The sequence below is a fragment of the Ictidomys tridecemlineatus genome, chromosome 6, assembly GCF_052094955.1.
Source record: "Ictidomys tridecemlineatus isolate mIctTri1 chromosome 6, mIctTri1.hap1, whole genome shotgun sequence".
Taxonomy (NCBI): Eukaryota; Metazoa; Chordata; class Mammalia; order Rodentia; family Sciuridae; genus Ictidomys; species Ictidomys tridecemlineatus.
The window spans coordinates 64,654,915-64,682,636 of NC_135482.1; the positions used below are offsets into that span (position 1 = coordinate 64,654,915).

Sequence of the window (27,722 nt, forward strand, 5' to 3'; positions counted from 1 at the left end):
CCCTGCCCTCTCTCCAAATAATCCTTTGTATTGGGACTTCTATTTTGGAAATTAATTGCCTTTGGTTCCCTCCCTTTTTCCCTGCTTAGTGATGTAAACCATTCCTGGTGTGATGATTAGCCTGTCTCCCTATTCAAAACTCCTTACTCCTCCTCTGATTGTGTGACCACATGCCAAGTTCAGGTCTAGACACTTAACGGGAATACCTAAATTCTTTCAACAAAAAGAACAACACTGAAGAGGACGTGGTTGAAACCCAATTTATTAGACCAGAGGCATGCGTCACCCAGCCCTGCCTGCTGTTCCCCTATCCAGTGTACACTTCTTGGCCTTGCTACTGCTTCCCTCGGGGCAGGTCAAATCTCTAAGAAACATTCCATCTCCAGGCCAATGCACAGGTGACCTGCACACAGATCTTGTTCTGGGATTGGAGACCAAGAGACAGCTGGGCAGAGAAGGCCTGGAAATGGGTTGGTGCTCTGGCCTAGAAGGAGTGCCTGGTTGAGGGGGTAGGGGCAGGCCCTTTACCTCACTTGTCTCTCATTAAGGTAGGGAGGGACAGAAGAGCAGAGCTTTCAAATTCTCTTCTAGGCCTGCCTCTTTCCTCCCACTACCAAACCCTGCCTCATCAGAAAATGTAGGTGATTGGCTTGGGCATAAGGTGAGGGAACAGGACTGGGTCACTGACCGAGGACCTCAGCTTCTACCTGTGGACATCCACTGCCCCAGCTGTGAGAGTCACCAATCCCCACCTCCCTCTGTGTCTGACACTGTTGGCTCTATATCCAGCCCAGCTCTCCATTCCCTGGGTGGAGGCTACCTCTTTAGCAACCTCTTGCCTGGGGAGGCCACAGTCAGTCAAGCAAAGGGCACTGGGATAGGTGGAACAGGGGAAGGGAATGTTAAGGCTACAGGGAGGGCAGAGGGTGCCCAGGTTGGGGGGAAAGGGTGAGGCCAGAACGAGGCAGAGCTTGTGATTCACAGCTTCCTTTATGTCGCCACCGAGACAGTGCGAAGGTTACAATGCGCGTGTCGTCTCCTTGTGCTTCTCAGAGGGATGTGTGTACACAGTACAGACACCAGGGGAGAGAGTCCAACTCTTTATACAGGCGAAGGCATTCAAAGACTGGGGAGGGGGGGATAAACACAGAAGGGGGAACTTTGGGTAGGAGGATGGATCTCAGAGACAAGAGGGAATGGGTGAAGACAGACAGGGTTAGAGGAAAGTATATACAGAGATATAGCAATATAGAGTCTGTATCATATAGAAATAGAAAATGCAGATGAGGTTGTTGAAAGAAGCAAATGAAGCTGGGGCAGAGGACTTGGGAGAGTTCCATAAGAAAATTTATGGATGTGGCCCTCTGCAAGGGCCTCTGGGAGAGGGACCAGTGAGGTCAGGCACCAGTGCCCCTCTCCCTGAGCTGGAAGCTAACCAGCCAGGTCTTCTATGGGATGTAGAGGAAGGCTACCTCTTGGGATTTCTCTCCAGCAGCTTTGGGGTGGGGTTGAACTTGTATCAGGATGTGGCCTACAGCACCAGGGCCACATTTTGTCCCCATCTCCACTTCTTTAGGGGAATCCCCCACCTGCTAGAGATTCCATATTATGTGAGGGAGTGAGGCTGGGGTTTTAGTTCCTGCCTGGAAACTTGGGTTTCGGGGGAATAACTGGGCTGAGAGGGTCTCTTAAGGCTGGGGAAGCCCTCCCACTAGCCCTTCCCCTTAAGGTACATTCTCTGATTTGGGGCCAAATTCCAGACCCCAAGGATCCCCTCCACCCCTCAATAGGAGGGGGCTTTGGTGACTGGAGGCAGCAGAATGTAGGCAGACACTCAGATGACAGACAGCCAGACAGACAAGAATTTAGGCTGGGAGCTAGGGGAGGCAGCATGGAGCAGAGAGGGGGCAGCCCAAGGTCTTTTGCCCCTTTCTCTCAGGTTTTTAGATTAGTTTAATTTTGTTAAAATAAAAAGAATGGGATAAGAGGCAGGGAGAGGACGCTATAGTCAACACCCTTCCTCGTCAGAGACAAGAGGAAAGGACTGCCCCAGAAGTGTGGGTGAGTCTCCAGGACAGATGCGGGGGCAGCTAGGGGGCCCCTTGCTCTCCTAGCCCTCCCCGCCTAGGCGTTTGGTAGAGTGGCCTGCGCTCAGCAGGTAAAGTCCTCAAACGTGCCTCGGGCCGGATGGTGAGGTAGGATGTTGGCAGCGTAAGTCATCCCAGCAGGGTGGCCCCGGAGGCTCTCGCACGGGTTCTAGGGAAAGGGGCAAAACAGGAAGGGGTTACGGGAAGGGCCATAAGTTGCTACAGGTGCTGTGGAGGCAAAGGGGGGGTGATGGCTCTGGGCTGTGGGGGAAGGGAAGGCCTGGAGGGCGCCTCCTTGCTGGCTCCTCACATGTCTTTTGACGTCATCCAGGCTGAGGGCCACGCCCTTGTCTGCACTGCTCCTCTTGGCCTCCTTCTGGCACTTCCCTCTTCGGCACAATTTGTGCTTTATAACCTACGAGGGGTGGGGTGGGGTGGGCGGGCTGGAACCCCGCCTCTCGCCTGGCTCCCACCCTACCTCGCCCCCTTACCTCATAGGCGTAGTCAAAGAGCTCCAGCACCGTGAGGATGCTGGCCCCGATGAACAGCCCCATCTGACCCCCGATGTCACCTGCAGGGTGGGGTGGTGGAGTAGGAGCGGGGGTTAGAGAGTCAGGACTTGGTGAGGGCAGTAAGGCTTGGAGTGGGGCAGGCCAGCCATATTCTCAAAGGGAGTGGCAGCCTTCATACAGAAGGATCACAAAGCCATATTCTGGCAGGATTTTTATTTTCTTCTCCATGCTTTTCTGTCTTTTCCTACTTTTCTAATATAAACAGGTATTATTCAGGAAAAAGAATTGTTTACAAAAACACACCAACACTCTTAGTGTCTGGATCAATTTCAGAGGCATGTGAAATAGTTTGCACCTCCACCCCTACCCCTCCCTTATACCCACGGCTTGTCTTTTCCACTTTGCCCTAAGAGAAGGCTCAACTACCTTCCCCCACTACATACCAAGACAACAGGGTTTGGGGGAAAGCACCTGAGGATGGGACGAGTGAGCACCCTACTTTGAGTATTAGGGAGCCACGCCATGCCTGTGGTATGGGAAGGGGACAGGTATCATGAGCAGCTCACCCAGGAGCCCTGCAATCTCATAGGCCTTCTTCTGCTCAATGGTCTCATAGTTGAGGACTTCAAAGAAAATGTCCAACACGAGGATGTTCTCCCTGCATAAAGATTGGGGGAGAAGACCTAAGTCATATCTCTGCCCTTTACTAGCTAGGAAACCTTACAAGTTACCCTCTCCAAACCTGTTTCCATGTCCATAAGATGAGATGCTGATGGAGATACCTGCCTTTTGTAATTATTATGAGGATTAAATTAAATGGCATATAAGAAAAGATGCTCTATGTACTGGCAAGTGTGATATGATCTTAGTTACAGAAATGAGGATGAATACAGAGGATAAAACAAGGAGGGAGGAAAAAGGGGTATTTCCATTGCTTATTCTGGCTTGATCTTCCCTCCATCTCCACTCCACACTCTCACTCTCATACTCTGATAATTCTTGGACCGTCCTCAGATTACCTTAGCTCCTTCTTGCCTGCTGGTCCCCCATCAAAGCCCATTCTTACCTTCCACAGTCCCTGCCCAAGAGCCTTTCCCTGTACAGTAGATCCCTTACCCTATGTACTGTTCAGACTTGTTGAACTTCTTGGCCAGGTACTTGGCTGAGGCTTTGCTGGGGATCTTAACCATGGACAGCTCCTTGCCATATCGGGTCAAGTTGCAGGGCATTTCACATACGCAGTACTCCTGGTCCTTCTCCACCAGGAAGTCTGTACCCAGCCAGGTGAGAGGCATTGATTGAGTTTCCCAGCATGAAAATCCTGGTCCTGCCCAAAGGAACCCTGCCACCCACCCCCCATTTCCTGATCTGCTCTTCACCTTGGTCTTGTGACTGCTCTGTGCTGATCCTCACCCAGCCTTCGCATGAGTATTTCTAAATCCTATAGGTCATTCCATGAGGGCCCTTTAGGGTCAACCAGCTGAAGTGCTGATGAAAGAATGTAAAGGCCCCTCCCAGGTGATCTCCATTTATTTTTCATAGGGGTTTCTGAAGATACTATTCTTAACTTTAAAATCAGATACATGTAAGGGTGCAACGTGGTGCAGTAGTTACTGGAAGCTTCTGGAGTTTGGTCTGAAAACCCTGTGCATATGGCTGGTAGCACCTCCTTCCCTTTCTGTGACTACCCCAGGGTAGGGGCACTCACCCAGGGCAGGATCTGCACACTCCTTATACTGCTCTGGAGTGCAGTATGGTGCATCCCCTACAGAGAAGAGAAGACAGTGGGCAGGATGGAGATTAGGGGGCATGAGATGGTAGTGGCATATAAGGTGGAAGATGGATAGGATGGGACAGTAGGATTAGCCAGTCCCCAGTGTGACCTGGAAATGACCCTCCATGATAGTCCATCCTTTCTAGACCCTTTCACCCACTTTTTTTGGAAAAGGCTGGAACTGAGATTGGAGAGATAAGAGCTAGAGGGTAAAGAATGCAGTAGGCTAGAGAGATTGATATAGATGGGGAGCAGGTGAGGGGCAAGCCCCCAGGATTGTGCTTGAAGACTTGGTGCCTGACCTGGCATGTGTACCATGCGGCAGTTGCAGTTTTCCACCAGATAACGTGTCTCACAGTCAATGCGGCAGGCAGTGATGCTGTAGGAGTCGAAGAAATCCGAGTCCATGGTAACAGCTTTGCAGGTGCCCCAGGGTGGGGGCAGGTAGATGAGCTGCTGGGAGAGCCGGGGAGCTGGGGGAATGTGATGACTTCTCCCTGAGTCACCTTGTACTTCTTTGGCAAGATGCAGAACTCAGGAGTTCTGCCCCTCTCCCTCCGCAGCCCATGAAGTTTTGCAGTTTGTAGAATATACCCATTCATTAGATCATTCATGTTTCTAACTAGCCCAATTACCATAAAGGTCCTGCCTCACCTGTTCCTCCCATTATTGACCACCCACCACTCCATCTTGACCCCTCAACACCCCACCCTAGGACCAGCCTTCAATGGCCCTCTCACCCGCTGCTCCTGGCAGGCCACAAAGGTCTGGAAGCCTGGGGCCACACCAAAGCCCAGCTGGTCGATGAAAGGAGGTTCATCCTGACTGTGTATCTGTACTTTGATTCCTGCTTCAAAGGACGTCTCGTCTATAGGAATGAGGGGTATGTGAGTTGAGAGGGCTTCTGAGTTCCTATCCCCTTCAGAGTTGAGGACATCCTGCCTCTCCTGGGAATAAGCACAGTGTCTATTTGGTAGGTAGGCTCTCTATGGGGTCCTAGGCCACCCCTAGCTGCTTTCTGGGTTTACCAGCTCCATGCTGTTGCAATGACCCCCGCCTCCTACATGCTTCTTTTCTTACCTGGTGTTTGCTATACATCTTGGTGTTTCACATTCTTTTTCCTAAAGTGTCACTGTTTCAGATACTCTTCATTTCTCCTCCTCCCTTTTTCCCCTTCTTCCCATCTCTCTCTGCCCCACGGCCCCCTGAGACCAGACAAGCAGGCAGCCCAAGAAGAGAGGGAGTTATTTATAGAGTGAGTGGCGGCCGCTGATGGAAGAGGATGGCTGGTTACCTTGGAGAGTAACTGAGCCAGGAAGGGGGAGCGAGGGAAATGTGAGTGTGGGATGTCAGGTAAAGTCAGAGATACAGATGGTGAGATCCTTGGAGGAAGGGGAAGGAGCCTGTGCCCTGAGCCCTAGTGGAGGCTGGAGCCAGGAAGTATGGGGAGTATGAGGGGTGCAACATACCAGTCTCTCCCCATACAGGTAAGTACTCGTCCTGCTGGATGTCCAGCATGATCTCCAGCCCATTTCCTGTCCCACCCTTCATGGTCTTCAGCCGGGGCCGCCCATCTCTACCCGAGTTGAATGTGTAGCACTTTCCATACCGTGTGAAGACCTGGTGGGGGGAGAATAGAGAATCTGAGAGTCCTGCCAGTACCTACTACCAACTGAGGAGTGTCCCCAAACAACCCCCATCCCAGCTGGAATCCCAACACCCTCCAGGAACAGTTCCTCCTATGTAGGCCATTCTCCATTTGTCCCCTTCTGCCATCTATTCTCCACCCTTCTTTTCCCTGCTATGTGCAGTGGGAAGCTAACCTTTGTGGGGTACATGGTCTGAGCTCCTTTACCACCTGAATGGGCTTCAGTTAGGCTTGGTCAATGAGAACCACAAGTAAGGGATAAGAAGAAGGCAGGAGGAGAGAGGACTGGGGTACTGATCTTTCCCCATCCCTCACCCCTCTGTAATGCTTCCAGTGGCTTAGACCTTCCGCGACTATAAATCCTGCAAGGAAGGATGGAACTATTTCCTTTTATGGCCCTTTAGCCTAGAAGTGATAACAACTTCCCACTATTGCTAGCTGCCTCAGCCCTCTTATTGGTTTTCTTTCTTTCTTTTCCTCTGTGTATGTTTGTGCATGTGCGTGTGTGTGTGGTGCTGGGGATTGAACTCAGGGATTTGTGCATGAGAGGCAAGCACTCTACCAACTGCGCTATATCCCCAACCCTTATTGGTTTTCTTAATCCGTCCCACAGCTCCATAAACAGTCTCTTTATTAAAGTCTTTTCAATGTGTAGCACTTGAACCATCAAGTGGCAATTTTTTTTTCTGATTAGGATTCTGCCATGTGCACGTCCATCACCAGGATCTTCTCATTGCCAGATCCTTGGGGCCTTCTGAGAATAGATCTTCTTTTCTTCTGGATTTCACCCCAGACATTAGAAATCCTGTTCTCCCCCAAGACCTGCCCCCAAACCCAAGACCCCCAAACCAAAGCTTTTCTGTTTCCTCTAGCCATCAGCCCCCTATGTCCATCACTGTCCTATTTATTATCATTAGAACCTGAAAGCCCCAGTTACCATGCTAAGGACCATGGTCACCCAGCACTCAGGACTAAGCCCCAAGGCATGGCATATTGGCAATGCTCTTATAGAGCTATGAGGGCCTTAGAAGAAATCTCAGCCCTGGGAGCTCCTGACTCCTCATCCCCTTACAACCTTTTTCATACCTCTGATTACACAGATGTGGAAAGTAGAGTGGCCTCCCTGAATGTTACCATAAATTGGATGGGTGTTCTTTTACTACTGCTGGATGGTGACAAAGTCCACAAAGTGAGTCACAAAGATTCAGAGAAGGCCGGATAAGGGGGAGACAAGAGTGTCAGGCCAGATTCCAGCACCAGGTCTAGTGGGAGTCACTAGAAAATAGTCTTTGCCCCTTCCTCATATAGCCTTTGTCACCTCTTCCAGAAGAGAGAACATGTTGCTCTCCCCCATTTTGTGGGTGAGATCTAATGATAAAGCACAGAGAGAATTATGAGGGCTCCTCATTCCCCAAATCTGCCACCAGCTCTTGTGACATGAAGCTACAAGCTCTTAGCTGGACACACATGCACATACCTTGATTGAGGTCACTTGGGAGCCCCAACCTTGCCTGGCTGAAAGGGCAGGGTTACAGAGCAATGGATTCCTGCTGCCACCTAGTGGTTTTGGATAAGAAGTGTCTGCTCTACCTCTGGGCTCCCAGGAGAGAGGTTGACTCTTTTCTTGTCCCAGTCCTGTATCTCCTGGACTTCCTGAGGTCAAGTGGCCAAAATATCAAGGTCCCTATGTGTGTTCAGTCATTACATAGTAAGAGATGGCACCCACCTGCTCTTACACTAGGGAGGAGGTGGGGAATCAGGGATAAGGGTGTGGGGAGGAAAAGCCAGGTATCTTATCTGTAACCTGGAGAAGCCAGAGAAGAGTTAAGTCAGAAAGAACTGGAAGATGGCTGGTGAGTCAGAGGGCAGAAATGGCGGTGTGGCAGGTGGTCCTTCATCAGGGAAGGCCCCAGACTTCTGGGTGTGAGGTCCAAGGGGGAAGCTAACTCTCAGTGAGGGCTTCTTCTGGGAAGAAGGTCCCTACCACTTAGAACTGAGAGGAAGGGGGTTTAATTTAGAGGTGACCTGTTATTCTCTCTCTCTCTCTCTCTCTCTCTCTCTCTCTCTCTCTCTCAGACACACACACACACACACACACACACACACACACACACAGTGGGTGGAGGATGGGCTTCCATAGAAGCATAGAAGACCAAGTGAGGATGCAATTAAGGAGGAAGATGCTGACAAGTGGTTCATCAGGTGGACATGGGGGCTTCCTCCACCCCTATACCAACTCCTTACCACCCACTTCTGCACCTCCAGAGGTCAGGTGGCTCCTTCCCCAGCATAAGTCCAGGGGTGATAATCAAAATAGCTAGATATAGCCACCCGCCAACAGATCAAATGTTGTCCTCACAGAGCAAGGTCTGGGCATTGCTAGACCCTGAAGGGATCTGGGGAAGGGCAAGTGAGGCTGGAGGATATTCAGGAAAATATCAGGGGCCTCAGGGTACCAGCTAATTACTGACTAGGACAGATATATTTCAAGATTCTAACAGGAAGAGCAGTACTGGTGTGGACCTGGGAATATTTCCAGTTCCAGACCCTGGACTCCCAAGTGAGCTCTGGCCCAGATGGGAGCACTGCACAGATACCAGCCTCAGCCCCAGGAGGTGACAGTCAAGGAGAGCCATAGCAGACAATCTCAGGGTGTTATGCTAGGCATGGACCCCCACTCACCACGGAGAAGTTGTGAGGGCCACAGGGCCCCCCGCGGTAGGAGCAATAGAGCAGCATGTCCTCCAGCCGGTGGCAGGAGCGATTGTAGAAACGGTGAAGATTAAAGGGCTCCCCAGAAAAAGCCTCTGGCCCAGGTGGAGCAAGGGGCACCCCAGGATCATCACTTTCATCCAGCCCCAGCATGGGGGCCAGGTAGAGCAAGTCAGGATAGCTGAGCTGGGACAGCCGCACAGCATTGGTGTTGCAGAGGGTGACAGCTGGGAAGGCCAGCTCCGTGGTGGCCACTTCGTCTAGCAGGGTCACATGAGGGTAGCTGAGGTAATAAGCAACACGGTCCCCTACCTGGCACAGGAAGGCACCCAATGCCAGGACAAAGGCCACAGCCCACAAAGCCTGCCTTGGTCCTGGACCCCCTTCCACAAAGACATGGCTGGCACCATGGAGGGTGCAGCTATTGGCAAAGGCCACCAAATCCACGGGTGAATCCCCCTTGATGGCTTCCTTCCTTGATGCATCCTTTTCCTTCTCTTCCTCCTCTTCGGATTCTGAGCTGCTCCGCTGTTGCTGGTGGTGATGATGGGGACCCCAGACATCTCCCAAGGACCCTGGGACTTCCTCTCCAGAGGAGAATGACACAGAGCAGAAGATCTGGATTGGCATCTTCTCCAGGGACTTTCTGACACCAGAGGATTGGCAGAAGGAAAGAGGGAGGTGCCAGAGGAAAGGAGATATGACCCCAGGCAGGGTCCGTCGGGGCCAGCCACTTAGTCCTTCAGCTAGTTCTGCACTGCCTGGCTGGCTGTCCTTTCTCACTGGGGCCTCTGTGGCAGTGTAGCTAAGCTGGGCGGGGCATGGAGAGGAGGACCAGCTTGCCCAACCAGGGAGGGCTAATGAATAATTGATGGCAGTGAGAAAGGAAGGCTGATAGACAGGAGGGGAGCGAGAGCCCCTTTCCTGTCACTGGCTCCAGCAGGACCTAGAGGGTTAAGACAGAGTGGAAACCCTGGAAAAGCCTAGGGCTGGAGCTCTTGATATCCCCTCCCCAGGTGAGGTGGGACCCAGCACAGTCCTTTGTTCCCACTGCAGGATGATCTCAGCTGGTAACAGTCCCCACCCTTCCCCAGGACACACATGCATGCTCTCTCACCCTCCAGTCTATTCCCCAGCATGTCTCTCACTTTCCCCATTCCAATTCCAGCTCTCTCCCTTATTGTCCCAAGTCCAGTTACTTCTCTGGAATATCCAAGCTTCTCATGCTCTGTAGATATTCTCTCAGGCTTCTACTTCCTCTCTAATTCCCTTTGACCCATAATTTCCCCCCATTTCATTGATCCCCTATTCTCTCAATCTACCCTTAAACCCCAGTTCCTCTCTAATCAATCCTTTGATCCTCAGTTACCTTCCAATCACTGTCCTGATCCCAGTTTACTTATTCCCAAGCCCCCAATTTCCCTGTAATCACCCCCTTAACCCCAAATTCCCTCCAGCTAGTACTGGACCCCCTTTATCCCTTGACCTCCAGCTCTACTTCAGGCCAGCACCCCCTCCCCCATGCTGAATTGCACTTAGGTCCCTTTCCTTCTCCTACCTCATTTTGTGGATTGTGGGGCTAACTCAGGTTCCATTAGCAGAAGTCTCTCCCTGACCACAGACTCATTTGTGGCCACTTCCCAGCACTGGAGGAAGGTATCCTCTCTCTTACAGCTGAAAAGCTCGCTGGCAGATCATCACTATATTCCCAGCTTGCCCACCCCAAAACAGTACAGAAGAGGGGTTCCAGGAGTTCTCCAGTGCATGGAAAAATTTGAGGTAAATGCAGAGATAGAAGGTCTTGGGTCAGGTAGGGAGTTTTGGGAAACAACCTACAAACCCTCAGCCTTGCAGATTCCCAATCCCTCTATCTCTGAGGTGCCCTCTTCCCCCAATCCGCTGGCCCCTCTGTGCTCTGATTACCCAGGGCCACTGGTTGAGGAACTTGAGCCTCAGGCCTAGTCTCCAGGGCCAAGAAGGTGACCTGAGGGAAGGGTAGGGAGGGAGGGAGGGAGGGAGGGAGGGAGAGAGAGAGAGAGAGAGAGAGAGAGAGAGAGAGAGAGAGAGACAGCAGATTAACCCTTCCTCTTCGGGGCCAGAGGAGGAGTAGTGGGAGCTAGACAGGTCTACCTGGGAGTTCCCATCCCTTAACTATCTAATAGCCTCTTCCCCATTTGCCAGATGGCCCCTGGAGTGAGTTGGGGATGGGAGGCAGGTTTCCAAGCTATAGCAGAATTGACTATTGTGCAACCTTTGGCCTTAGCTTTGTTGCCAGGGACACAGAGGCCCCAGAAGAGGAGGCTTGAGGTCTGGCCCCTCTCCAGTCTTATGACACTGTCCTCAGACTAACCTCAAACTCTTTCTCCTAAACAATAGCCTCCTAAGTGACCTCCCTGCCTCTCAACAGTTTCTCCCTGTTTTTAGTCCATGCTATGGACTAAACTAATAGACTCTGACTATTCTCTTGCTTAAAGACCTTCTTTCACTCCCCAGTGCCTCTTGGTAAAATTCACTCCCCCAGGTGGACCTGCAAAGCTGACAGTAAAGCTTCAGCCTTACTTTCTACCACTGTCCCTCCACCTCAGCCCACATCCACCCATCATGACCTTTCCCAGACCACACTAAGCTTATCTGCAGTCCCGTGTCTTCCCTGGACTCCATCTGGAGAGTTTCTACTTATTTTCCTTTCTTTTCCTATCCAGAAAGGGTCTCAATATATTGCCATGTGGGCCCTGAACTGGACTCAAGCCATTCTCCTGCCTCAGCTTCCCAAGAATTTGGGATTACAGGCACAAAGCACTGTACCTGGCTTCCAACTCCTTTTTCAAGACCTGCTTATATATTACCTCCTCCAAGAAGCCTTCTCTGACTCTACAGGGATTAGTTAGTACCTGCCAAGGGAATAAACAGAAGGGTCAAGTTCTGCTCAGGGCCCATCTGGCATGCATAGTGATCAGGAGCTCCTTGAGAGCAGAGCCTATGAAGAGTAAAAGATCAAGACTCAGAGACCATGCAGAGGAACAGGAAGTGAGAAAGACCAAGGACACCAGAGTAACCAGAGATAAGTCACTGCAGAGAGGAAGACACACACACACATACACACACACACACACACACACACACACACAAACACACCTTCAGCTGTTGTCCTCAGGTTTCTCCTATATGGATTCATGGGCTGCTTTTCTGTTTCCTGCTCTGTGAGCATTTTCTTCCTGCCCGCCACACCTTCGCTCTCAGAGGATAGAGTCTTCCTGCCTTGTATCTTCTCAGGAAGTGTTTCAGGGGTAAGTGGATTTTTGGGGGAGGCTGAGGCTTGGGCTGGGAAGGTTGCAGCTGCCCATGTGTTCCTTGACCACTAGAGGGCATTGTCCCCTTGAGATGTCCTGGAAGTGGATATAGATTGGACTTCCAGAGGGAGGAAACTAAGGCAGGAGAGCTTCCAGCTTGGGGCTTCACCAGAATGGAGGCCAGAAAGACACAGTTTAGCCTCCAAGGACTGTGAATTTGGTCTAACTGTATACCTTTCCCCAACACTAACAAGAAGATTCACCACACACTCCTGCACATTGCTACACAAATGCATACTTGCACACACAGCTGCTTCCTCCTCCATACTCGGTATTCTTGTTCTTCTAAGGTTCTCTCTCACCCTAACCTTAACCAAGGAGACAAAGCCAAAGTTTTACAGGAAAGGAGAGGTGAGGAAATTGTCAGGGGGCATACCCAAACCCCAGGCAACACAAAGGGCCCCAGGAGTGGTGCTCAATTGTGCACAAGCACACACACCCACCCACATACACACACACAGAGCTACACTCAATTCTGAACTCTCTGTCCAAGGTTGTGTCCTTTCCCTATATCACTCCTTGTCAGTACTCTTCAGCTATGAGTGACAACTAAGTGGTTTCTGACTTACTATGTCTTTTTCTGAATTTCTTTCCCTCCCTGTCTCCCTCTCCCCACTCCTCTCCTTCTCTCTCTCTCTCTCTCTCTCTCTCTCTATATATATATATATATATATATATATATATAGAGAGAGAGAGAGAGAGAGAGAGAGAGAGAGAGAGTGCATGGTAGATCTTGGTGTTGGTGTTGGGAAAAGGTATACAGTCATAACAAACTCACAGCCCTTGGAGGCTGAACTGTGCTGTCTGATCTTTCTTCTGGTGAGGCCCCAACATATATATATTGGAGATTAAACCCAGGGGCACTTAACCACCAAGCCACATCCCCAGCCCTTATTATATATTTTTTTCTATATTTATTTAGTTGTTAAAAATGGACTTTTATTTTATTTATTTATAAGCAGTGCTGAGAATTGAACCCAGTGCTTCATACATTCTAGGCAAGCACCCACCACTAAGTCATGACCCCAGCCCCCACTAGCCCTTTTTATTTTATGTTTTTAGTATTTTTTGTAGTTGTAGATGGACAGAATGCATTTATTTTATTTATTTTTATGTGGTGCTGAGGCTTGAACCCAGTGCCTCACACGTGCTAGGCAAGTGCTCTGCCACTGAACTACAGCCCCAGCCCAGCCCTTTTTATTTTGAGACAGAGTCTCACTAAATTGCTGAGGCTGGCTTTAAACTTGTGATCCTCCTGCCTCAGCCTCCTGAGCCACTGAAATTACAGGCATATGCCACGATACCCAGCTTCTTTCTGATCTGTGCAGTGTTTCAGAGTATTCAACTGACATTTCTTGGGGCTTCACCAGAATGGAAGATTGGTAGATTGTATAGATCCTTATACAATCTACCAAAGAAGTTGGTTGAGTAACTTCATAACTTTTGGACAAGTGAGGAAGCTGAGTCACAGAAACCAATTCAAGTCTCATGACAACAAGTAATGGGCTTAATATTAGAATTAGGTCATCTCTCTCTAAATTCCTTCCTTCTTCATTTACTCATTGATATAATGGGCCCACATCCTGCCTTCATGGAGCTCACTGTCTAATGAGAGAGATATCAGTTTAAAAAGTCACAAATATAAATATTTAATTGAAAACTATGATAAATACAATAAATATAATTATGTAGTTCAATGAGGCAAAGAATAGAGGGACCTGACCCAGACTGTGGAAATCAAGGAAAGCTTCTCTAAGAGTGATATTTGAATTGCAAGCTAAAGAATAAAGAAGGGGCCGGAGGTTCCAAAAGGAAAATGGAATGTGTACAAAGGTCTCAGGAAAAGATAGCTGAGAGGAGGCAAGTATATCTGGAGAATTGGGTTGAAGTAGGCAGCACTCAGATCATCCAGGTCTTTAAGGTAAGGATTCTGGTCCAATAACAATGGAGGACCTCCCTATGGAGATATCAAACAATCAAAGCTGTGTTTTAAAAAGACAGTTCTGGCAGCTGAGTAGAAGAGCCAGAGGGGCTGCTGAAGACTCGTTAGGAAACTATTGCAGGGGTCCAGTGAGATGGATTTGAGGGGTGGTGTGGAACAGAGTGGCAGAGGGGAGATATTTAGGAGGCAAAACTGTCGGCTCTTGTCAAGACTTGGCAGGTCCTACCAAGGCAGGTAAGGGAGACAGAGAGTTGGAGTTTATGTACCTGAAACAGTGAGGTGGCTTACTAGACTGATCAGGGACAAGATAAAGGACCTGTTTGAGAGATAAGAAGACAAGTTTAGTTTTGCACATGCTGGTTTTGAGAAACCTTGAGGACATCCAAATAGAGAGATTAAGTGGAAAATTGGCCATTGGGGCTGATGCTAGGAAGGGAGAATTGGACTGAGACATATATTTGGCAGTTGTCAGTATGTAAAAGATAATTGGAGTCATGAGTGAAGATGAGACTGCCCAAGAATAGAATAAAAAGTTTTTAAAAAATAGAAAAAAGGACTTATTTGGCAACATCCACTAAAACTAAATAGAATCATAGCTTATAACTTAACCAGTTCTACAGCCAAAAGAAGTGAGTGTATATGTCAACCAAAAAACATAAACAAGTGTGTTCACAATAGCTTCATTAATAAGAGCCCCAAACTGCTAACAACCCAAACTATAGAATGCATAAATAAATTGTGGGGTATACATATAATGAGATATTACACAGTGTTTAAAAAGAGCCAATTTTTGCTACACACAACATGACTAAATCTCAGGCATAATGATGAGCAAAAACAGACACACAAAAGAGTAGATACTGGAGGTCTGGGGTTGTGGCTGAGCAGTAGAACACTCGTCTAGCACGTGCAAGGCACTGGGTTCAATCCTCAGCACCATAAAATAAATAAATAAATAAATAAATAAATAAATAAATAAATAAATTGTGTCCAACTACAACTAAAAAAAAATTTAAAAGAGTAGATATTGGATGGAGATACATATACTCCAAGAAGCTCAAGAATAAGTGAAACATCTATCCTGATAGAATAGTGGCTAATTCTTGTGGGTTGGTATTGACTAGGAAAGAGCCTGAAGGAACTTTCTGGCATGAATGTAAATACACACCAACATAATTTGTAGATGTTACATTGTAAGATATACTAGTGTAAAAATTCTTCAGGCTGTACTTTTACATTGATTTATCATCATCATCAAATTCATCATTATCCTCCTCATCATCATTTTGGTACTGGAAATCTAACCCAGGACTTTACTACTGAGATACATTCCCAGTCCTTTTAATTTTCTTTTCTTTTCTTTTTAGACAGGGTTTCTTTTATTATTATTATTATTATTAGTTGCTCAAAACATTACAATGATCTTGACATATCATACATTTGATTCAAGTGGGGTATGAATTCTTTTTTTTCCACGTGTACAGATTGCAGTATCACATTGGTTTTACAGCCACGTAGACAGGGTTTCACTAAGTTTCTGAGGGCCTTGCTAAGTTGCTGAAGATGGCGTCAAATTTGTGATCTTCCTGCCTCAGCCTCCTGAGTTGCTGAGATTATAGGCATGAACCACTACACCTATGATTTGAAAGAAGAAGAAAACTTGAGGCTGAGCCTTGAATAGAGACAACACTTAATTGGCAAAGAGACAGAGGAATGACTCTAAGTAAGAGGAAAATCAAAGTTGGTTGTCAAAAGAGTAGTTCAAAAAGAGGGTGGTGTCAACTATTTCAAATGCTATTAAAGATCAAAGATAAAACACTAATGGCCTTAGATAGAACCATTTAGGAGGAATGGTGGGTGAAAAGGCAGCCTGGAATAGATCAGAAAGTGAGTTGGAGATTAGGACATGGGACCATGACCATACACATCACTTTTTAGAACTTTGTGATGGGAAGCAGAGAGAGAGGGCAATTGAAAGCCCTATGAGTTTGAGTTTTAATCTTAGCCCAAAGCCTAATACATAGTAAGTGCTCAATAAGTGGTAGCTGTTGTTGAAGATTTTGTTTGTTTGAGATGGAGTCTTGCTGCATTCCCAAGCTGGTCTCATCCTCCTAGGTTCAGGTGATTCTCCTGCCTCAGTCTCCCAAATGGCTGAGACTCCAGGTGTGCCATTACACTTGACTTAGGCATCTATTTTTAAATGGGAGTATCTTAATCATGTTTCGTTGTTGATGGGATGGTTTCACTTGAGAAGGAGGGTCTGTCTGTAGAGGACGGAGAGGCAGAATCAGTTGGATAAAGTTTCTAAAAAGGCAGAGGAGATCAGAAAAGAGTAGGATGATTTTATCTTAGATAAGATGCATGTTCCCTTGTAGGCACTGGTACCCAGAGGAAGAAGGAGATTGTGTCTGAGGCTTCTGTTTGCTCAGCAAAGTAGAAAGCAAGGTTGTCTAATGAGTGTGAGAGAGAAGCTAGGAAGACTGGCTGTTTGAGAAGAGTGGAGAAATTTACAGTAATCACTGGGGAGAGCAAGTTGACCAGAACAACACACTGAGGTTGCCAGGCAGCATTGCAGACCCTTTTAGGGATGTTGATCATGATTGAAATGTGATATCTGCTACCCTGGGTGTGCAACTTCCTCCAGTAGATCCTGGCTGCCTTGGTGTCACCCTGGAAAAAGTCAGTGGTTGGGACTTGGCCAGATGGTGCAATGAAAAGTCAAAGGACTCCAAAGACTTGGCATACTCAACCCAGGGACTGGGATTCCTAGGGTCTTTTTCTCTGCATTTTTCTTTCCCTTCCTGTCTCGCCACACAGCTTGAGCAGCTGGAGAGCCCAGAGCAACCTCATCCACCACATGCATTCCTGTTCCTGAATCCACATACAGGGAACTCGGATTTGGAAGATCAGAAGTTGAGGCCCCACTTTGTTATATACTGGCTGCGTGGTCTTAGACAACTCACATAACATGCCTCTGAGCCTCAGTTTCTTTATCTTTCCAATGAAGATATTAAATATCATCCTACCTTCCAGAATGATGAATAGCAAAAATAAAGGGAATCTGTGAAATTTGAAAGCATGGCTGAAAGAGATGATTAATTTTGCTGGTATGTGCTCTGCATACAAGAGGTTTGTCTGCACAAAAGCTTTCTCCCACAGCTCCATGCACCAAGCTGCATATTTTCTATGTACAGCCACATACATCCACTTCACATGCTAGTCTACATCTATGTTCTCCCCCAGTCATGCACATGGAGGTGCACATGTGTGCTTGTTCCCTTGGGGCACACATGCAACGAGTATGATTTGAAAAGGCTGAATTGGCTGCTGTATATGGTCAAGGCCACTGCACCAGTCTTCCCCCTGGAAGACTTCCTAGCCTGGCACACTGATATAACACACCAACTAAACTATAAAACACTAAGCAACAAAACCCTACCCTCAGGTCCCAGGACTGTAAGCCACAAAGAGGGTGTGCAGATGAGAGGGGTGGGCATGGGTATTCTTTCTGAAAACTCATAGAATCTCCAAGAGATCACAGTTTGCCCTTCCTTTCCCCCTAGAGTGGGTATGGAGAGCCTGGAGCAGCAGAGTCTCTGTTCTCACAGTTTCTTTTATTTCCATGGTACTGGGAATTGAACTTGTGGTACTCTATCACCAAGTTACATTACCAACCCTTATTTATTTATTTATTTATTTTGAGACAGAGTCTCACTAAGCTGCTAAAGATTTTGCTAAGTTGCTGAAGCTGGCCTCAAACTTGAGATTCTCCTGAATCACTGGGATTATAGGCATATGCCACTGCACCTGGCTTGTTCTTACAGTTTTCTAAGTGAACACAGAAGTTTAATGCTCACTTTTTAAATATCCTGTGGGGAAGATAGCTGATACATGTGTTCAGGTGATTTGGCACAGCTCATCCATAATACATACTGGTTAGGATGGGCTTGGCCAGAGTGCCCTAGAGGTTCTCCCTCCTGGAGGTTGAAAGAGAGGGTGCCCCTGGACAAAGAATACTTTAACAACTCCCTTAGGCTCTCCTCCTCATAGGAATTTGGGTATAGAAGCTGAGAAATGAAGTCACCTGGAACTGTACCCAAAGAAAAGAACCCAGGATTCCTAATGTCTACCTCCATTCTCCAGCTAAGTAGTCTTCATTTCTTGTTCTTGCTGCCTCCCTCCCAGTCTCTTGGAATGCTTACCCAAAGGTCCTGACTGGGAAAGTCCTGTATCAGAGGATAGAAACTTCTGGAGCAGCCACACTCAGAAAAAAGAGGGAAGATTTATGCCCGAAGGGTCTGTTCAAAGGCAGGAAAATGATCCTGCCTTGCTGGAGAGAATTGGCAGGTTCATTGTTTGGGAAGGGCAGAGTGGGGCAGGCATGGGCAGTTTTATTTATTTTTTCATGGTACCAGGGATTGAACTCAGGGGCACTTTATCACTGAGCTATATTCCCAGCCCTTTTTATTTTTCATTTTCATCATTTTCTGAATGAACACAGTACTTTTATTTTGTTTATTTATTTATTGTTATGTGGTGCTGGGGATGGAACCCAGTGCCTCACATGTACTAGGCTACCACTGAGCCACAACCCCAGACCCCTATTTTACTTAAAATTTTTTTTTGGTTGTAGATGGACAAAATACCTTTATTTTATGTATTTTTAGTGTTGCTGAGGATCGAACACAGTGCTTCACACATGCTAGGCAAGCACTTTACCACTGAGCCAAAACTGCCACCCCTTACTTTTTATTTTGAGACAGGGTCTCACTAAGTGGCCCAGGCTGTCCTTGCACTTGCAAATCCTCCTGCCTCAGCCTCCCAAGTCACTGACACTACAGGCATGCGCCCTCACAATTCAGCTTCCAGCATATTCTTTAATGCTGGAATTGTCTGAGTAGCTGAGAGTGGCTGGGGAAACTGGATGGATTCCACCTGAATATTTCTAAGTCCCTGAGAGTAGAGGTTGGGTCTGCCTGTCACCACCACACCCCACCATAGAACCTGGCACTTAGAAATGGCCCTGTCCATCATAGGAACGAATCGTGTGCAGCTTGACACTCCCACAATCCCAGCTCCTCACAGGAATCTTCACTCTCCCTCACATTCCCCCCAGAATTGCAATTGCTTTCCAAAAAGTTGAAGCACACTCAGAAGCAAACTCCACCCACAGCAGAATGTTCCTGACTTCTCTGAAGACTCCCCTCTGCCTCTTGGACACAATGGGGATAGTAGTCACACCTAAAAAGTGAGTTGTCCTCTGGCTAGGCAGCCAGAATCACTTCCCTCCGGAGCCCTCCACTTCCGTCTCTGCCTCCAGAGACACTTACTTACTTACATCAATTCTCTATTACTTTAGCCAACAGCCAAGAGATCAATTAGCTTAGAGTAGCCTCTTAGCTGATAGCAGCCTAAAAGAACTGGCTGGGGTGGGGAAGCAGGAGGAGGGGAGAAAGAAGAGGAAACTTAGTTACCTAAAGGATGTTTGTGGAAATCTGTGTAGGAAAAAGAAAGAGACACCAGCCCAGGGTCCCTGGATTTCTGCAACTGGCTCTGCTCAGCTCTTCTCCAACCCCTTCTATTCACTTCAGGCATTTCCCAGGGAGGAGAGAGAGATGGGAAGGATAGGGCAGGAGGGAATTAGTATCCACAAACTCCTAGGGCAGAGCACCTCTCCTCCACTTGAGCCTCTGCACATCTTCCCTCCCAAATCACCCCCTTGAAAACCACCACACCCATGGGTAGGGTAGTCAGGTCCTCCTCTCTGCACTGCAGTCCAACAGTAGCCTTTCCCCTCCACAGCTCCTACACCCTCTGCTTAGCAAGAGAGAACAGGACCAGGTAATAAGGTTGGGCCTTCTTGAATCTTGGTCTGAGCTACTATGGGGGTAGGGATGGGGGTGAGGAGTGTCAATGAAGGGCACAGCCCTGGGCCCTGACATCCCTGGCTCTGATTAATTTATTGATGACCTTTCTCTTTCCCTACAGGACCCTAAGATCACCCAACTACATAGCCTCTTGTGTCAGTATCTCCCCTCTTTAGGTGCTCCAGGAGATTCCTGCCCCTGCCCCCTGCATCCACCCCCTTTATTCCATATTTTCTCTGGAAGATTCTGCTCCTCACTCCAGGGTCCTGGGGTACTCCTCTGTCCCCTCTAGATTCTTGTCCCCCAGTTCCATGCCCTTTTAAAAAGATTGCAGTTCTTACAATACCCCCCATCCTGACAATTTGCACTGATTACCCTCCTAGTCCTCTTTCAAGGTCCAGACATGCAGTCCTGCTTCTCTCATCATCCCTGCAACCCAGGCAAAATCTCTGGGTCTCAGCTGGAAGGAGGGGGGTGGCATAGGGCAGACTGGGCAACCATCTGCCAGCCCCCTCCCCTCCATGCTGCTCAGCATTCCAGCCACATCGCTGCTCCCACTGCCAGGGACAGATAAGGTGCAGCTGGAGGCTGGCACCAGCTGCGACTGTGCTCACTCCCCAGCCCCCGCCCATACACCAGCAGACATCTGCGCCCCTGGCCCCCCTCCATAGGACCCCTGCCTTGCATTGGCCTGGCTAGCCTCAAGGTGGGAAAGGAGCCTCAGACCCTGTTGCCCTGGCAACCAGACACCCCACTGGGAAGAAAAGGAGGTGGCCCAGAAAGAGGGGTCCTTGTGGTTGGGCTTTCTGGCTCTTTTGGTAGCTCAGGAGGGAGCTACTGAGGCCCACCCAAAGGGATTTCTTGGGGATACTTCCCCTACTTCCCTCTACCCCCTCATTCACAAAAGATTTCCAACTCATTTCTCCCAGATTTAGCTCAGGTTCCCCACAATTAACCACACCTGGGGGATGGACACTGGTCCAACAGTCTGTGACCCCTATTCCCTGAGATTGAGCTGGATTTCAAAGCAAATCTGGGAAAATGTTACTACAGATTCTCATCAAGGAAGCTGGGGTCTTTGGGGACCAGAGAAGATATCCTCTATTATCTCTCAAAACATTCTCCTGGAGCAAGTTCTTACTGTTTGGGTGAGTGTTGCCCTTAGAAACATCACAGAAGAGTCTGCATGTGCCCATGCATACTGTATTTTGAAAACATTTTGAGCAAGGGACCCCCAGTTAAGGCCCTCTGCTATTAAGGCTGCAGAAGATGCCAAGACAGTCTCCCCTAAACTCTGACCCTATAATCAGATGATTTCTGTCAGTGCCACATTTATCCAGAGGCTAGATTCACATCCCGATATCTGGGCCTGGCAGAGAATGGCATGAATGAGGAAACATGCTAATTATGAGACCAAGGAGAGGAGAGAGGGTGGAACACAAAGCAAAGAATGTGTGAATCCCTTAGGATTGGGGATCCAGAGAAGAAGGCTTGTCAGTCCCTTCTCACCTCAGAGATGTTAGACAGGTACTCAAAACCAGACTCCTGTTTGTGTAGAAATATTCATATAAGCAGAAGTGGTAGAACTCTTGACATAGAAAAGGGCTGGCATTGAGGGCAACCAGAAAGGGTAGAAGGATAGGCTGAGGATTTTGGGTCCGGCCAGACCAGGGTTAGGTCTTTGATACATGGACTGAGAAACAAAAAACTTGATCTTCCCTTACAACCCAGAATCAACAAGTGCCACAGTTGGACCTGCAGAGTGCTACCCTGTAGGGGTTTTTCCTCAGGAGAAGGAAGAACTCAGATTGCTACAGGACTCTGTGAACCAATCATATCTCCATCTGACTGCTTGGAATTTTCCCCCTCAGACAACATGGACCAATTACAGTTTAGTATCTCCATTACTATGAACCAAACATCTTAGCATTGCCACTTGGAATTTTTCTGGACAAGACAGACAAATGGATATTCAACTGAATACTTTCACTGGATTAACAGTATTCCAACTTTATACCTTAACACCTTCCCAAGTCTAGTCAAGCACTTCCCTCCTATATCTAACATTATAAACCATCCTGCTGATAGGTTTTTTCTTTCCTGGTAGTCCCTTCTGTTGTATGTTGGGTGTGTTGGAAAAGGGTAGGATTCTGGATTTTGCTTCCACCTTCACCTATAGTTCTAGGTTTCTTTCTTTCTTTCTTTCTTTCTTTCTTTCTTTCTTTCTTTCTTTCTTTCTTTCTTTCAACTTTTTATTTTATTTGTTTATTTCATTAGTGCTGAGGGTCAAACCCAGGGCCTTGCACGTGCGAGGCGAGTGTTCTACTGCTGAGCCATAACCCCAGTCCAGTTCTAGGGTTCTTGTAACAAAGTTTGTGAGCTTAGAAACCCTCTGGTCTGAAGCTCTGGGAAATCTAGGACTCTCTTGTTATGAAGAAGGAAAAGAGAGAAAGAAGTGCTCTTGTACCTGGGCTAAGTTCCCTTTCAGCTTGGTTTAACAAGGAGTGTGGTCATATAGCCCTTGGCCAACAGGACTGACAAAGGCCCATGAAATTGGTCTGCAGAACAGGACTTAAAGAGATTGGGAAGTGCCAGGTGCAGTGCACACACATAATCCCAGCCACTCTGGGGATGAAGCAGGAGGATTGAAAGTTCAAAGCCAGCCTAAAAGCAATTTAACCTGGCCTTGAGCAATTTAGAGAGACATTGTCTCAAAAGAAAAAATAGAAAAGGCTGGGGATGTGGCTCAGTGGTTGAGTGCCCCTGGGTTAAATTCCCAGTACCAAACAAACAAAAAAGAGAGTGGGAAGCCTGTGTAACCTCAGCAGGAAACACTACACATGACCATAGCTCTAACCTTTTTACATAAACATATGCATCCTATGTTTCCTTAATGCTAGAAGGAAGCAAGGAAGTGGGGGAGGAAACGGGTTGGGAGAAAGGGGAAGATATGAGAATGGAGAATTAGGAGGAGGCATGAGAGCAGGGGATCCTAGGGAGACTGTTTTTTTTTTAATTTTTTTTTTTTTTTTAGTTGAACATGGACACAGTACCTTTGTTTTAGTTATTTATTTATTTTATGTGGTGCTAAGGACCGAACCCAGTGCTTCACATGTGCAAGGCAAGTGCTCTACCACTGAGCCACAACCTCAGCCCCAAGCCTGGGTTTTGAAAGAACAATGCCAGAATTGGAGGTGGACAGAACTTCAGGTTCAGCAACACTAATGAGAAAAGCACACTGCACTAGTACTTAATGAGACATGAGTTCCAATCCTGAATCTGTCATTAATCAGCTAGTGAGGTCGGGCAAATTATCCTACCTCTTTGTATCTCAGATTGTGAATTTGTAAAACACAGATAATATGGTTATTTATCAAAGGGATTGGGAGAGCCTAGCAAGCATTCTGAAGAGTTACAAGCATTGTCCTTCCATTTGGGATTATGGTTATACATAGATGCCTCCAGGTCCTTTGGCCTCTTTCCAGCTTCTGTGTGTATCTTTTTGTTCATTTGTTTGTTTGTTTGTTTTGGTACTTAGGATTGAACCCATGGGTGCTTTACCCTTGAACTATATCCTCAGTCCTTTTTATTTTTTATTCTGAGATAGGGTCTCACTAAATTGCCCAGGCTAGCCTTAAACCTGCGATCTTCCTTCCTCAAGCTCCTCAAGCTCCTTCTAGGACTACAGATGAGTACCACTGTGCCCAGCTAGCTGCTTGGTTTTGATCTGGGAGTTTCATTATACTTCTCAGGATGGCCTCCAACTCCTAGGCTCAAGCAATCCTTTTGCTTTAGCTGCTCAAGTAGCTGGGATTTCAAAAATGCAACCCCCGCATCTGGCTTCTCTGTGAGGGTCTTTACCCTAAAGAATATATGTGACTTGCCTAGGATAACCTAGCACATCAGATGCCAAAGTCAGTTTTCTAGCACCTGAGGTGCTGACCTGAGGCCATCACATCTGTGCAAGCATTTGTGGGGCATTTCCATTTTCAGAAGCAAAGAGAACCTCCAGTTTATGACTATGCATCCTGATCACCTCTGACTCTGGCTCTGTGGTTCTTGCTGGCAAGGGGACACCTAACTGGACAGCATGTGTGTGTATGTGTGTGTGTGTGCGTGTGTGTGTGCATGCATGTGTGTGTGCACATGTGTATATGGGGTTGGGATGAGGGTGAGAATGACACAGAGAAAATTACTTATTTCTTTTCTTCTTTTTTTGGTACTAGGAATTGAACTCAGTGGTACTTTATCACTAAGCTACCTCCCCAATCCCTTGCTAAGTTGCTGAAGGCCTGCCTCACTAAGTTTCTGAGGCTGCCCTTAAACTTGCAATCCTCCTGCCTCTGCCTCCCTAGTCATTGGGATACAGGCATGTGCCACCTCACCTGGCCCTGTCTGGCTATTTATAGGGAAGCTTCCCTTAATCCCCATACTTCACAATGCTCAAACTTACTGTATACTCACATCACTTTGGGACCTTTTTAGAATGCAGATTTTGAATCAGTAGGTCTGGGAAGTGGGGTGGCAAGGTACTATATTTCTTTCAAGCTCTCAGGTGACAGTCATCAGACCTCACTTTGAGTAACAAGGTTGTAACTTACCCATCACTACTCCTAACTTTGACACCCGTGGTCCAGAAGGTAAATAGTGGGCTCAGGGCCATGCCTGGCCATGTATGCATGTGTGGTGTGTGTGAGTATATGATATTCACTGTAGGTTCTCTTTCCTGCCTAAATGGGTGCAAGGTTGTGGCTCAGGCCCTCACACGGTATAAATGTACTCCAGAAGCAAATCCCAGAACACACACTTTCTTTCCCAGAGCAGCAAGCATTGAGAGCCCTGGCCTGCTCCCTGTCTCCTCCTCCACTGAAGGCCAGGCTGACACACACCCCACAGCAGAGGACTCACCACCTTGAAGTCTTCAGCGCTGCAGACCTCCCCCCGGAAGTGGCAGGAGAGCAGCATGTCTCTAATGTCGTGTCCTGCTCGGTCATAGAACTCACGCATGTTGAAGGGCTTGGGCTTGAAGCTGCGGAAGTTGGCCTTGTCCTGCAATATCTCCAGCTGCTTTTCATCGGCCATCTGTGTGTCTGGTATCTCATACCTGGAGCCCGGGGGTGAGTGGCACATGGATCAGAACAATCACCAGTGCCCATCCCTTACTTGTGGGGGATAGCATCCAGCCCCGGGGATCAGCCCTGGGCATAGATAGGCAAAGAAAGAGAGCTGGTCATGTCTAGAGGGCCTGCCACATGTAGTTTGAGAAGACAGAAGTATCTGGGCATCTCAGTACATGGGTGAGAGGAAGCATGGATAAAGTGGCAGCCATGGCTTTTATAATATAGTCTCTACCCTTTAAAGGTGGTCTGCCCTAAATGAGGAGATCAGAACATAGTGGCAGGAGGGAGGGCAAAGTTCACTCCAGAGAGTACCAATGTTAACTCAGGCTGGGTAATGGTAGCACTGTTTTGGACTATGCTGGAATCAGAGATTAGTTTGCCTTAATTAGGTGCTCAGCAGTGCCCCAACTTCTCTGCTATGAGTGGCAGGTTTGAGAGATGTCTAGAGGGCTGGGTTGGCTGGTTCTGTGGTAGGGTAGAGAGGCAAGCACCCTAAGAGATGAACCTGCTGCTGTCCCGAGATAAGAATACATATGGGGCTGGGTGTGGTGGCACACATCTGCAATCCAAGAGACTCAGGAGGCTAAAACAGAAGAATCTCAAGTTTGAGGCCAGCCTTAGCAATTTAGCAAGACCCTGTCTCAAATAAAAAATAAAAAGGATTGGGAATATAGCTCAGTGGTAAAGCATCCTTCGGTCCAATCCCCAATATATATATAAAAAAAGAGTACATATGGGGCCCTTCCAGCTGTCCATTCAGAATCCCCATGTTCATAAGCAGGGCACAAGGGTGGGTGGGAGCCACCCACCTGTTGTTGAGCAGGGCCAGCAGCTCCCCAGCATGGTACAGGTCATTTTTGGAGACTTGGCTAAAGCGGAACTCATTGAGGTTGCACAGCGTGACGGCAGGGAAGGTGAGCTGGGAGGCAGCCACCTCGTCGAGCTTGGTGACGTGGTGGTAGTGGAAGTAGTACTGCACACGCTCTGTGCACACACACAGCAGCACAGCCAGTGAGCCCAGGAAGCACAGGGCCCACAGTGCCCGCTTCAGGGACAGCCGCTCGTAGGAGAAGATGTGGGCCAGACCGTGCAGCGTCGAGCTGCTGGCGAAGGCCTGGATGCTCACCGGCTGGACGCCACCCACCTCCTCCTCCTCAGCTTTCAGTTCCATCCTTGTCTAGGGGATCCTGGGGGGGAGGACAGGGAAAAGACAGAGTCTGCTATTGTCCTGAGATAAGAGTGCACATGGTGCCCCTCCAACTGTGTCCATCCAGAATCCCCATCTCCAGAGGTCAGTGCTCCTGGGGCAGAAGACTTCCCTAGTGTTCAAGACGAGAAGTGTCTGGCTAAGGGACCTGTCCCAGGACAAGGCTCCTCCAAATAGAGGCTTGGGGGGTCAGCTGAGGCCAAGAGAATGCTCTCCCAGGGAATAGGCTAGAGGAGACCCCAGATAGTCACTGAAGGGTGAGAGGGAAGTCTTGATGCTCCCAAGGCAGGCACAGGAGTTCCCTCCAGATGTGGGGTCACTCTGGGACAGGAATGTCTACCCTATCCTGGAGATAAAACTCCCCCCCATAGGCTAAACCTAGGGTCAGGAGCTCCTCTCCTGATCAAGGGTATCCTGGGCTCTCCCTCCCAGGAGCTAAACCTGGGCCAGAAAATCCCTAGGGTGGTGGGTATACAAGGGGAGGGGCCCAGCCTGAGTACTCACCTGGGGTGTCTCCAGTTCTCATGTAGGCGCAGGCGTGTGTGTGTGTGTGTGTGTGTGTGTGTGTGTGTGTGTCTGTCTTTGGGGTGAGGGGTGGGGGTGGCGGGTTGCCCGAGGTGGATGTATGGAGGGGGGGCGCGGTTCCCTATGACAGTCAGTTGTCCCCGCCCCGAACGCACCCCCCTTCAGTCGGGCTTCCCATCGCAGTCAGATCCCCTGCTTGGCCCCCCGCCCCCTCCCTACCCTTCGACCCTCCCCAGCCGCTGGGGAAAGGTAGAGGAGAGGAGAGTCCTCGCTTCTGGGCGCTGGAGAGCCCCGCGGCCAACGGCGGGGGGAATAGGAAACCCACCTGAAGGGGATTCTGGAAGCCAGGAGCTGGCGGCAGTCCTGGGGCGCGGGGCCGTATGTGGGCTCAGCGCCGAGTCGTGGAGGGGCTCATGGCCCAGAGCCGGAGCGGGCGGCCGCCGCGGCACGCCGCGCAGAACCCTGCAGGGAGCGGCCCGCCCGACCCGGCTCGGCTCTGATCTGTCCGCCCGCCCGCCCGCCTGCGCGCGCTCGCTGGCTAGCTCGCCTCGGCTCGGTCCGCACGGGCTCGGCGCTGTGCGTGGTGCCGGGTGCTCTCAGCCCCGGGATCTGCAGGGATCCATCGTCCGGCCCGGAGGCGGCGGGAGGGGTGGAGGAGGGGTGAGGGTGCGCGTGCGCGCCTACGAGTGTCTGCGAGGGTGTCTCTGGGCCGGTGTGCGCGCGGGCCCCTGGCCCGCGGAGCGGAACGGAGAGCTCCAGGCGCTGGCTTGTCCCCTCCTCCCCGCCGCTCTCGGCAACGCTGCCTCCCTCTGGTCCCGGAGCCGTCTCCTTGCCTGTGAGGTCCTATGGCCTGTTATGTGACTATGTGATGTGTGTGTGTGTGTGTGTGTGTGTGTGTGCGCGCGCGCGTGTGCGCGCAGGAAGGAGGGTATCTGCCCCCAGCGTCCCCCTCCCCGCGTTGTCTCCTTCGGATCGATG

General features: G+C 48.9%; 1 protein-coding gene across 5 annotated transcripts; it reads right to left on the bottom strand.

Moving 5' to 3' along the window:
• Positions 1-242: 242 nt before the first annotated feature.
• Positions 243-27,692, bottom strand: Asic1 (acid sensing ion channel subunit 1). Of its 5 annotated transcripts, none has more exons than XM_078014706.1 (12): positions 27,070-27,692; positions 25,822-26,199; positions 24,801-24,996; positions 5,843-5,993; positions 5,114-5,241; positions 4,676-4,826; positions 4,308-4,364; positions 3,716-3,869; positions 3,166-3,257; positions 2,579-2,658; positions 2,398-2,502; positions 243-2,256 (listed from the first exon to the last, which is right to left on the bottom strand). In XM_078014706.1, exons 2-12 carry the CDS (start codon positions 26,181-26,183, stop codon positions 2,152-2,154), a joined length of 1,581 nt encoding a protein of 526 aa, XP_077870832.1. In that variant the 5' UTR covers positions 26,184-26,199; positions 27,070-27,692; the 3' UTR covers positions 243-2,151. The 5 variants fall into 5 exon arrangements, 4 of the variants coding, with proteins under 4 accessions (XP_077870832.1, XP_005324991.1, XP_077870834.1 ...); XM_005324934.5 differs by lacking the exon at positions 27,070-27,692 and adding an exon at positions 26,724-26,742; XM_078014708.1 differs by lacking the exons at positions 24,801-24,996; positions 25,822-26,199; positions 27,070-27,692 and adding an exon at positions 11,869-12,688.
• Positions 27,693-27,722: the final 30 nt, after the last annotated feature.